The 12,500-nt window shown below is 43.9% G+C and overlaps 1 protein-coding gene across 3 annotated transcripts in view; it reads left to right on the forward strand.

Annotated features, from left to right (window-relative positions):
* The first annotated feature begins 196 nt into the window (after nucleotides 1-196).
* Nucleotides 197-12,500, forward strand: part of strip1 (striatin interacting protein 1) — a 38,032-nt gene continuing 25,728 nt past the window's right edge. The window contains exons 1-6 of one of the 3 annotated variants that reach the window (XM_036564156.1): nucleotides 197-320; nucleotides 1,599-1,668; nucleotides 9,281-9,355; nucleotides 9,821-9,955; nucleotides 10,034-10,154; nucleotides 10,968-11,030. In XM_036564156.1, the coding sequence (XP_036420049.1) occupies nucleotides 225-320; nucleotides 1,599-1,668; nucleotides 9,281-9,355; nucleotides 9,821-9,955; nucleotides 10,034-10,154; nucleotides 10,968-11,030 (560 nt within the window). In that variant the 5' untranslated portion in view covers nucleotides 197-224. Of the gene's footprint in view, nucleotides 321-1,598; nucleotides 1,669-9,280; nucleotides 9,356-9,820; nucleotides 9,956-10,033; nucleotides 10,155-10,961; nucleotides 11,031-12,500 lie in introns of all 3 variants that reach the window. The other 2 variants (XM_036564155.1, XM_036564154.1) reach the window with 2 other exon arrangements.

A 12,500-nucleotide genomic window follows, 5' to 3' on the forward strand; every position in this document is an offset into this window, starting at 1 on the left:
CACTCTCATTCATTGAGGACTCGCTCGCGGGCGCCCTCTGCCGTTCAGCAGTGCTGTTGTCGATACAGCTGGCGGGGGCGAACAGGAAGACTCCTCATAAACCGGCTCTGCTACAGCCTGGGCCGGATGCGTGTTCTCGCGATAGTTGCGGGATCTCCGTTAGCGGAGGTGGAGTTAGCGCTTCGCTCTCGCGAGATTTCCCTGTGTGTATGTAGGAAGCTAAGATGGAGGGTAACGGAGCTCCGGGGAACAACAAACAGAAACCGGTTTTACCGAAAAACAGAGGCGAGTTTATCCGCAACCAGAGGAAAGATTCTGAGGTAAGAACCTACAGTTTATATCCGCGGAGGAATCTTTCGGATTAATGATGTTTAAAAAGCTGTAGGAGGGTAGTTAGCACAGGCTGCTAAACCTTTCACCAAGCTACAGTTAGCTTCCCCCTCGAATTTTCCGTTCCACCTTAAATGGGGCAGCAGTTAGTATTAGGACGCTTCAGGGACATAATGTAACAACTGCAGTATTTAAGGTGGAACGGAAAGTTGAGCTGGAAGCTGGCTGATTAGAAGAAAACTTCAGCCTCACAGACCTTCCCGCTGTGTTTTAAACATCGTATACTTTATTAGACACCATTAAAGAGCGTTAATCATTATTAAAGCTTATTTTCTGCTTATTCATTTTACTCATGTTGATTCTACCGTATTGTTACTGCTTTAGCATTGAAATTACTGTCTGAAACGACCTGTTTACACCAGTTTAATGACTTTATAAAATTATTTAGACACCTGTGGAATCTTCTCAGCCCTGTTATAGTGTTCATACTAACCCAGAGTTTCCCAGCAGCTCCTGTGCTGAAGTTTACCTGTACAGGTGTCTGCCTGATCTTCTGGAAAACTGTCATGACATGTTATAAGTGTTGTCATTATTATGTGTTGTGGCTGTTTTAATACAGTTCAATTTAAATGGAAATTCCACACATTTTCCAAAATTCCCCCACAATTCAGTGTGTGAGGTGTAAACAGAGAGATTCAGAGTGGTTTGGTGTGAAATGGTTCAGATGTCTTTACAGTGGTGGTGATAGGAACCAGGGGTCGCCATGACTACAACACAGATATAGACATTTTATTTACTATCCAGAACCACCAGTGAACCTACACGAGTCTTCTGAGTTTATGTGGAATGTTGATGATGGAAAATAGTGGAAAATCTGAAATAATAAGTTTTCTTTGGGGACTATTTTGCCTCACAGCGCCCTGCATGTATCCCTCCACCATGAATGGAGTTTAAGTTCTCTAAACTATCATAAAACAGTGTCTCAGTCATCAGGCAGTGAATTCATAACCATTTCATGTAGGAACTTTCTGTGAGGGAGCTTTTAGAGGTGGACGTCTGGTTCCTGTCACCACCACTGTGAACCGTTCTGACTCGGTAAGTTTATCTAGAACAGAGCGTTTCACACCAAACCACTCTGGAGTGGCTCAGAGCGGTTCAGAAAATCTCTGTCTAGGTGGATCTAAATAATCCAGTTTTCCGTGAGGTGGGTCTGCGTTTAGACCAGTGAAAGCAGTTTCAGGGATATGTTGTTGTATTTTGTGTTTCAGGGTTTTTCTGAAGCTCCTGATCTGGAGTTTGAATATGCTGACTCAGACAAATGGGCTACAGAATTATCAGGTGAGAAAATCCTTCTGATGAATGTTAGAGAGCAGATCTCTGATTCCTGAACAGCTGCAGCACCTTAACCTCACTTAATTTAGGGCTGAAGATCCAGACTGGCTCCATGATCAGCTGCAGTTCGCTATTAAACTTTGTTTCAGGCTGTTTTTGCAGATTATACACGTGTTTGTGTTCTGAGTGGTCGAGAGTTCAGGGTCTTACTCTTACGTTTGTCTCCATTAGAGCTGAACAGAGAGAGTTCACTGTCATTGTAGAAGATCCAGATCTGTTCTTCATGCACGTTCTTGATATTAGTGTAGCCTGTAATCCTACCGAGAACACTACGTAAAAAAAGATACTTAAGATCTACGCGTGTCACCGCTACAGGTCTTTATGATTGCTTAAGCACGGTTTTGAAAACAGGGCACATTTTGTCTGTTACTCACTGCTGAGCTCGGTCTGAAACACCTTTAACAGTCCTGCTGTTCTGATCACTCAGTCTGGGTTTGATTTTGTTCAGAATAGCTGTTAGAATAAAATACACGAATAAACAAACACAGCAGACAAGACCAGCACCGCACGCTGACGGACCCGTTCACTCCTCTCCGCACTGTAACCCCACTCAGCACATCCACCCGTTTCCAACGCCTGTATTTCACGAAGAACAGAACATTGTTCTTTCAGAAACATCTGTGGAGACAGAAAAGAAAGCATGAATTAGAAACCCAGCATTACCTCTTTATAGTGCGACGCCTGATTGGTGAGTTTACAGTTAATCAGTGTCCGCACACCTGATGGCCGTGTTTGATCAGCTGGTTCACAGGCGGCGCTTTGAAACGGTGAAGAAGTGACATCGTGTTAGCTTTCTGTGTGTCTGATGTGGAGAAGTGTGTCTTGTGTGAGGCTGAGAATGAACTCAGCTGTGCAGATCTGAGGTTTTTCAGATTCACTGTGTTATTTCTAATTTCACTGTTTAAGCAATTGTAAAAAAACTGTAAAGCAGTTAAAATAAACTTTTACTGGATCTTCACTTCTTTAAAAGTGATTATTTATGAGTGCATTTGAATTTTAACATCTTTATCAAAAATACGTTCTGCGTTCCGTGTTCTGTTGTTTTGTCGCTCTGCTATTTATGATCAGTTGGTGCTGCAGGAACGTTGTGATCGTCTGTAAAGGGTTGAATATTAAGGCTGATAATCAGCGCTGGTGAGCTAGAACGCGTGATCCGATGCTGAGTTCCCTCGTTTGGTGCAGATCATCGTAAAAGGTGTTTCCACCAGCAGTGAACTGAGCCAGGGTTCGTTAGGAGGTGGGCTGTGGCTGGGGGTGGGGGGTGGTCGATATGACCGAAATATAGTATCGCAGTATTTGAAGACGCTTTTGTGATACACGATACACATCATGAGATGTTCTGAATTTTGATGCGTTGGAACAAACATGTCACAAATATGTCAGTTGATGCTGGACTGGCAGCTGAATAAAATCATGTGGCTAATAAACTTCCTTCCTAGTTGGAGATAAATAAAGGATAAATGTGGCAGTATTTTAGATTCCACATCTACTCATATTTAATTGATTAACTACGACACCCTCAGAGCAGAAATGACCTCATTTGAGTGAAACTGTTTTAGCCATAGTGCACTGCAGTCACCCGCGAGTAAACAGGGTCACTGGAGTGGACGAGGAGCGCTAGTGAAACTAGTTTTGCCTTACGTGGCTAAAAAATACGGTGCCTAATTTTAAACCATCATTTAATGAATGTCACCATCTGTGGATCAGTACATGTCAAACTGCCTGTCGATCAGTTGGTAAATGTTAAACACGCTAACAGAAGAGTAGACTGGTTCAATTCAATTCAATTCAATTCAATTCAACTTTATTGTCATTATACTGAAACAGCGTTGTACAGTACAACGAAACACTTTTAGGCTAGATCTCCAGTGCAATTACAGACAACATAGTGCAGGACAGGACACAGTGCAGGACAGGACACAGTGCAGGGACATAGAACAATAAATACAGAAAATAAATACAAGTATATACACTGCAGTAGGTGTGCTGGTACTTTAACACTGTTAATATAACAGTAGGTGCAATAGGGTATGTAGAGGGCAGGGAGCAACAAACTATGGGTTAAAGTGCATGGTGCATACAGTCTCTGAGCTGATGGCGATCTGAGGGCTAGTAGGGGGAGGACAGAGGTCAGTCTGTTAATCAGGTTGAGGTTGGTGTGAAGTAGTGTGAACAGAGGTCAGTCTGTATGAGTTCAGGTTGAGGGCAGTGTAGCTGGTGACACCAGTTTAACAGCACGGGGGAAAAAGCTGTTTCTGAGTCTGGTGGTTCTGGCTCTGATGTTCCTGTACCTCCTTCCAGATGGCAGAGGCTGGAACAGTGGGTGGCTGGGGTGTGTGGGGTCGGAGGAGATGCAGAGGGCCTTCCTCAGACATCTCTTGCTGTAAAGGTCCTGCATGGGTGGGAGGGCAGCCGCGGTGATGCGCTGGGCAGTTTTCACCGCTCTCTGCAGGGCCTTGTGTTCAGCAGCAGTGGCACTGCCGTACCAGACTGTGATGCAGCTGCTCAGAATGCTCTCCACAGTGGATCTGTAGAAGTTGCAGAGAAGCTGTTGTGGCAGGTTGACTCTCTTCAGCCGTCGGAGGAAGTGGAGCCGTTGCTGTGCTTTCCTGATGATGTGGGATGTGTTCAGTGACCAGGTGAGCTCCTCAGAAATGTGGACCCCGAGGAACTTGAAGCTGCTCACTGTCTCCACCGTCGTCCCCTCGATGCTCAGCGGTGCATGCACTCGCTCCCCCGCCTGAAGTCAACAATCAGCTCCTTGGTTTTGCTGACGTTGAGGGAGAGGTTGTTGGCAGTGCACCATTCAGCGAGGAGCTTCACTTCTTCCCTGTATGCTCCCTCATCATCGTTGGTGATGTTGCCGATGACTGTAGTGTCGTCAGCAAACTTGATGATGGTGTTGGTGCTGTGCTTGGCAGAGCAGTCTTGGGTGTACAGGGTGAAGAGCAGGGGTGAGAGTACGCAGCCTTGTGGGCATCCGGTGCTGAGTGTGAGGGTGGGGGAGGTGTGGTCACCCATTCTGACAGACTGTGGTCTGCCAGTGAGGAAGTCCATGATCCAGTGGTTAGCGTTAGCGTTGCTGTCATGCTGACAGCTCTGCTCACCACAGAGCCTGATTGATTCTGGCTGATTAAATCACTGATAGTTTAGATGATTAAAACAGTGATTAAGCTCAGAGAGTCGAGCTGCTGCTGACGGGACTGAAAGACCAAACCAAGCCTGTTCTGAGCTGTTTGGATCTACCTTAGCGTTAGCTTAGCGAGCAGCTACAGACCCAAACAGAGCCACACACTGCAGTACGACCTTATTCTGAAATGTGGGGCTCTGTTCACACACATTTAGATGTTAAAAATGTTTGAGACATGAGGCGAGGCAGAGAGGCAGAAGGCAGAGAGGCAGTGAGCTAAAACTGAGCGTGTTCTGTGCTGATAATGTGAGGCTCTTTGCTGCAGCTGAGCTTCTGTCATGCTCAGGTGTTCTGTTTTTTTTTTTCTTTTCTGGCTCTGATTTTCCTTTTCTCTTAGCGCCACCTGCTGGTGAGTCCCGCACCACCAGTCAGGGAGCCTCTAAGTAAAACTGGGTGGAATGTGTTCAGACGTTCAGACGTGAAATAGAAATTTGACACGTCATCATTTGTAAACACCGTCATCATCTAGTGCTGCTTCTTTATGTTCCACGCATGGAACTTAGAAAGTGGAGAGGTTCTGTTTTTATAGACCAAAGATCTGGAACACGTTAAACATCCGTCAGATTCCTTCTGTCGGAGTGTCTAACCCTTGTGTGGTGTTCAGGTCTGTGGGACCCGTTTTCAGTGTTTACCAAAATAAAAAATGTTGTGATTTATGATTATTTCACCCTCAGATTTTGGTCTTTGCTCATTTTCTGTGAAGAACATATCAAATAACCCATTTTCAGTGTCTTCACTCACTTATATTACACATGTGGTGTTGGGCTGAACCCGCGGGGAGGAAAAGTGTGGAAGTGCTGCGTCCTTCACTCTGTTCTCCTCCTACATGGCCTGCTGTTAGTGTGTGTGTGTGTGTGTGTGTGTGTGTGTGTGTGTGTGTGTAATAGGGGTGCAACGATTATTCCACTTAGTCGACTAAAATCGACGACCAAATTAGTTGGCAACTAATTTAATAGTCGATTAGGTGGTGATGTCATTACGTGTCTAGCTTGCGCTCACTAGGATTGTTTTGACATTACCGCTCAGCGGAGAGTTAACAACAGCGCTGTGTCAGTCTTAAGAACAAAATCCTTAAAAGTGTGGCAGCATTTCACGCTTAACGTCGAGAAAAAAAGGTTGTAGTTGTGCTGTTTGTAAAGCCGACCTCAGCTGGCACGGCAGCACATCCTCCATGCGGAGCATCTGAAGAGGAAACCCGTCGATCACTCGATGAAGAAGATTCATCTTGGTAAGATATGCTTTCCTCTCATCTCCGCCAGAACACTTTTCTTCAAAACTAAAAGAGTTTCTTGTAAAATGTCTCAGCGTCCGGCTGTTTTACGAGGCTGAAGTCGCTTCTCATTCGCCAGCTTCTCGTTCTAATTTTCCCGTTCCACCTTAAATTCTGCCTTAGACGCCGAATGTAACTGAGGCGCCATTTAAGGTGGAACGGGAAAATTCGAAAGAGAAGCGACTTCATCTTTGCAACTTTTTAGAGAAAGACAGTCTCTCAGCAGATTTAACCAACCGCGCTGCTTATAAATGCGAATAAGTCTCCAAATGTTCGTCTCAATCTCTGTTTTTTCGTTCGCTACTGGCGAGGCCAGACCTCGGGGCTATGTGACCTACTATTTTGCGCTATGCTGCACACTTTGGAGCCGAGATTCAGCGTCCAGTCTCGAAAATACCCCCCCTCTGTACAACGAGACCAAAACTGAAGTTATAAAATGACTAAAGAAAACGGGAAGGACGGCTGTAACGCGCTGTGTGGACACTCATTACCACTGGATCTTATTTCAGGGCAGCAGCGCATTTTATCGCAGATGAGTGGCAGCAGCGTCTCTGACTGAGAGCCTTCTAGTTCACTTGCCACATCACTTCCATTTGATTTATTAATAAAAGATATTTTAGATATTTAAAGTATTTGTAATGATCCGTAATGCATTTACATTGTGGATCATTACAAATACTTTGCTTTAAAACTACCAAGTCCTCAGACAGTAGGAAGATGGAAATCCTGTATAGAGAAAAAAGATGCATCGATAATCGTTTTATAATCGCATCGCAGCCTCTGAATCGTAATCGAATCGAATCTTGAGGTGCCTAAAGATTCCCACCCCTAGTGTAGTGTGTGTGAAGTACAGAAGTTTGTGGTTTGGGACGTGGCGATAGTTGTGCTCGTGAGCTAGGTAGCTGATGTTAGTGCTGAAAGCCGTCGTACTTCATGTTGTGAGCTGAGCTGGAACATCATCGGTTTCAAAAAGCAGGTCTTCTGGAATCGTTAACGGAGTTTGACCAGAGAAGCAAGTAACTGTCGTTCACAGCGACCCTGTTCACTTTCCAGATAACGTTTACACTTTTCAACACTGCATCGTCGTCTTAACGTCGAGGCCGCCAGTGCGTTCAGATTCACCGAACGTTTGGCTCCACTCACAGACAGCGTGAGGAGGTAGTTCTCCGTGGACATACGGGGCAGCTGGACGAAGGGTCACCGTCGAAAATGAAATGTTTACACAAAATCGTTCGTTTAACTGTTTAGAGAAGTTTCCCATCCGCTCCATCAGAGCGCGCCTCCTCCGCAGTGGGGAGGATCCGCTCTCAGAGGAGAGCGAGTCTCTCACAGGAGCCCGGAGAGACGCTGACGTTCCTCTGTTTCAGTAAAGACCTGTGATTGTAGAAGTAAGTTGCATCAGAGTGTAGACAGACAGCGGAATGCACAAAACACAGTTTACATTTAGAACGGAAATGTAGACTGATTTCTTTATTTTCTTAATTAAGGAAAACTAATTTAGCTTTATTTTTTGCTGCTACTTTGCACATCCTTGGTTTTATAATGACAGGAAAAGGATATTGGAGTTTTTATCTTTTGTTTTAGCAGGAAAGTTCATTAAAACAGTACATTTTTAAATAAGTTATTCATCTTTATTGTCTTCATTGTTCGTTAGCAAACGCATAAAACAAAAAAAGCTACATTTAAAAGCTGAAGACTACATGAGAGTTATTTGGAAATGTAGTGATTCATAATCAGAATAATCGATTATTCATTTCAGTAATCAGTAACGTTGCAGCCATGTTTTTTATATATGTGTGTGTGAGGGTGGATAACATTGACAGGCTGCTGACTGGCTACAGCTGCTAAAGGAGAACGCTACGCTGGACACTCGTGATATTTTACACATCTGGTGTTTTTACATAAATTGTTACTGTTATGATTTAAAAAACAATAATGTGGGTCCAGCAGACCACTGAGTAACAAACACATCAGCACCACACAAGGGTTAAACATCCGTTAAAGGCAGATTTCTGTATATTTGACTAATAAACTTTTTAAAAATTGTTTCCGTTTTTGCTGAAATATTACTTTTACTTTCTTGTTAGTTATATTTTTATTGTATTTTTATTGTATTTTTATCTTATTTTTAATACATCTGCTATTTTTTTTCTCTCTTCTTCCTCTGTTTTATTGTATTTTAACATATGAAGAGTGCAATATAGTTAAAGATTATTATTATTATTATTATCTGTAAGTATTGTGGTATACCGTATTGCCATCACACCATGTAGTGGCACATTAAAACAAAATGCTGTCAAAGCGTCGTACAGTGATTATTACTCAGCATTTCTTCTACTGCCAGTTAAACAGGACTGTTCATGCTGTCATTTTAAAGGTATAGTTGTTCAGTTTTTTTTTAAAGTTCTGATGATATTGACAATATTGACGAAACACTCAGAGAAGCACTGTGACGTAGTCTATCACAGGCAATATGTCAAAAATATAATATCACAATACTTGAAGTTTTCACAGTGTTCATCTGTCTCTGAGAGGTTGGAACTGACAGAGTTAAAAATATATTTTAAAAAATCTGAATTCACTGATTTATTTTCAGTACTTTAAGTACTGAGCTGCACTACATCTAATTAAACCGGATTAATTAGCCTCTCTTTGTGCTCAAACGTGCAGCTGGTCAGTGTTTTTGAATACTGTAATATCCACAATGAGCTCAGAAAAGCTTTGTGATGTAATTTATCACCATAACGTTAAAGTATCATCGCATTGTTTCAGCTGAGACGTGCGCTTTTTGTTGGACTAGTTCGGTTGTTCAGTGGTTGGCATGTGGAGCGTTCACACCTGTCAAACAGTCTGAATTAAAGAGAAGGTTTGACCAAACAGGCCTTTAAAGATCACTGACTGCAGGAGAGTTTATTTCTCTCTTTGATCTGCTTTTAGGTAACTGTGGCTTAAAAACCTGAAAGAGAATAAAAAGGGCTTAAAGGAAACAATACTTCAGGAACAGGAGCGGACAGGATGTGCAGGACTGTTGTCTGATAAAGAAATCTTATCTGAGTGACCCCACTGTTACACACTGACCGCTGTGTTGTCCTGTTTAGAGCTGTACAGCTACACGGAGGGTCCGGAGTTCCAGCTGAACAGGAAGTGCTTTGAGGAGGATTTTCACACACATGGTGAGACGAACAGAGTAGCGGTTCATTACTGACACCATCACATCATTATTATAGTGCCTTATAATGTTCATATGATCCACACAGTCACTCTGACAGACTGTAATACACTACAGGAAGTGTAGGGGGCGATATGGCTTCTACTGTTTCATTTAAAAAGCTCTATAATGTTCATATGATCCACACAGTCACTCTGACAGACTGTAATACACTACCGGAAGTGTAGGGGGCGATATGGCTTCTACTGTTTCATTTAAAGAGCCTCTATAATGTTCATATGATCCACACAGTCACTCTGACAGACTGTAATACACTACAGGAAGTGTAGGGGGCGATATGGCTTCTACTGTTTCATTTAAAAAGCCTCTATAATGTTCATATGATCCACACAGTCACTCTGACAGACTGTAATGATTGAAATGTGTGTAATAAGTGTGTAATAAGTGTGTAATGTACGGTGTGTGTCAGTGTGTGGTAAGCGGTGGGTGGATCTGGATGCTGCGCAGCATCGAGCTCATGCCATGCGTCTGCTGGACGGACTGGACGTGACCGGCCGAGAGAAAAGGCTGAGGGTTGCGAGGGCCATCCTGTACATGGCACAAGGTACTCACACACAGCTGATCAGTTTAATTGATAACTGTCTCTGTTTCTGGTGCTGATGGAGCTGCGGTTGTGTTTCAGGCACGTTTGCCGAGTGCAGCTCGGAGGCTGAAATTCAGCACTGGATCAGATACAACGTGTTTCTGCTGCTCGACGTGGGAACGTTCTCCGCACTCGTGGAGCTGCTCAACATGGAGATAGAGTAATCATCATCTTCATCATCTTGGACAGTATTGTGCAAAAGTTTTAGGCACCTAAACACATTTGGAACCGTTTATCTGGGCACTCAGTGTGTATTTCCCCTTAAAAACAACATAATGTTGGAATAAATAAACAGTAAAAGTAACAAGAATCTGAAAAAACTAGTAGATATTCTGTGAACTGCTTTTTAAGAACACAGGTTTGGTTCCTGACTGGCCAAATTCCTTCAGCAGCACCTGATTTAATGTACTGAAATATTGATTAGACCTGCTAACTATAAATAATAAGACATATAAAACCTTTTATTGTGTTAATTTTATAAACATGTATTCTGACGTTGTTTTTCTTACTTACTGGTAAGATAAACAACTTATTAAATCTAAGTGTGTCAGTTGCCTAAAACTTTTGTGTAGTACTGTATCAGATTCCACACAAACAGATATATATAAGTATAAAAATGAGTTACCAAACTCACAACTAATAAAATATAAAACCTCCTTAAATAACTTGCATCAAGGAAAGATATGACTGATATAATCAGAGAGAAATAAAGACTGCAGATCAGAACGGAGTTGAAGAGAAGCTCAGGTCAGTTTTAGACGTTGTTCACTTTTTCAGTGTTCCTGTTAGTTTGTAACTGGTTAATAAAGTCCAAACTCAGGCTGTTTGTATCAGTCAGGTGTTGGTCTGTTTAGCAGATAAACACCACCTGATCTTTAGCGGGGTGTTTATCAGAGTCCTCTGTTCTGTACAGTGATGATCGTTAGGTATGAATCTGGTTAAAGTCGTCTGTGTGTTTGTGTGTCAGCAACAGTGCAGCGTGCAGCAGCGCAGTGAGGAAACCAGCCATCTCCCTCGCCGACAGCACGGACTTGAGGTACCACACGCTAACCAAACACAGGCTAACATCACAGGCTAACCGCTAACACTAAACTCACAGACTCAGAATAGTCTCGTTACACTTCCATTCCTCTCTGCTGTGCCTGGTTTGGGCTGATCTGCCCACCATGTTGATCCACAGCATAATCAGCTCAAACAGTATATTCAGTGAGGCTTTGAACTACAAATCAGCAAAACCACAGAAAACACTCACACATCACACTGACCCCCTTACACATCACACTGACCCCCTTACACATCACGCTGACCTCCTTACACATCACACTGACCCCCTTACACATCACACTGACCCCCTTACACATCACACGGACCCCTTACACATCACACGGACCCCCTTACACATCACACTGACTCCCTTACACATCACACTGACTCCCTTACACATCACGCTGACCTCCTTAAACATCACGCTGACCCCCTTACACATCACGCTGACCCCCTTACACATCACACAGACCCCCTTACACATCACACTGACTCCCTTACACATCACACTGACCCCCTTACACATCACACTGACCCCCTTACACATCACACGGACCCCCTTACACATCACACTGACCCTCTTACACATCACACTGACTCCCTTAAACATCACACTGACCTCCTTACACATCACACTGACCCCCTTACACATCACACTGACCCTCTTACACATTACACTGACTCCCTTAAACATCACACTGACCTCCTTACACATCACACTGACCCCCTTACACATCACACTGACCTCCTTACACATCACACGGACCCCCTTACACATCAGATGGCCCCCTTATACATCACACTGACCCCCTTACACATCACACTGACCCCCCTTACACATCACACTGACCTCCTTACACATCACACTGACCCCCTTACACATCACACTGACCTCCTTACACATCACACGGACCCCCTTACACATCACACTGACCCCCTTACACATCACACTGACCCCCTTACACATCACACTGACCTCCTTACACATCACACTGACCCCCTTACACATCAGATGGCCCCCTTATACATCACACTGACCCCCTTACACATCACACTGACCCCCTTACACATCACACTGACCCCCTTACACATCACACTGACTCCCTTACACATCACGCTGACCTCCTTAAACATCACGCTGACCCCCTTACACATCACGCTGACCCCCTTACACATCACACAGACCCCCTTACACATCACACGGACCCCCTTACACATCACACGGACTCCCTTAAACATCACACTGACTCCCTTAAACATCACACTGACTCCCTTAAACATCACGCTGACCCCCTTACACATCACGCTGACCCCCTTACACATCACACAGACCCCCTTACACATCACACAGACCCCCTTACACATCACACGGACCCCCTTACACATCACACGGACCCCCTTACACATCACACGGACTCCCTTACACATCACACGGACCCCCTTACACATCACACTGACCCCC

The sequence above is a fragment of the Colossoma macropomum genome, unplaced genomic scaffold (assembly GCF_904425465.1).
Source record: "Colossoma macropomum unplaced genomic scaffold, Colossoma_macropomum, whole genome shotgun sequence".
Classification (NCBI taxonomy): Eukaryota; Metazoa; Chordata; class Actinopteri; order Characiformes; family Serrasalmidae; genus Colossoma; species Colossoma macropomum.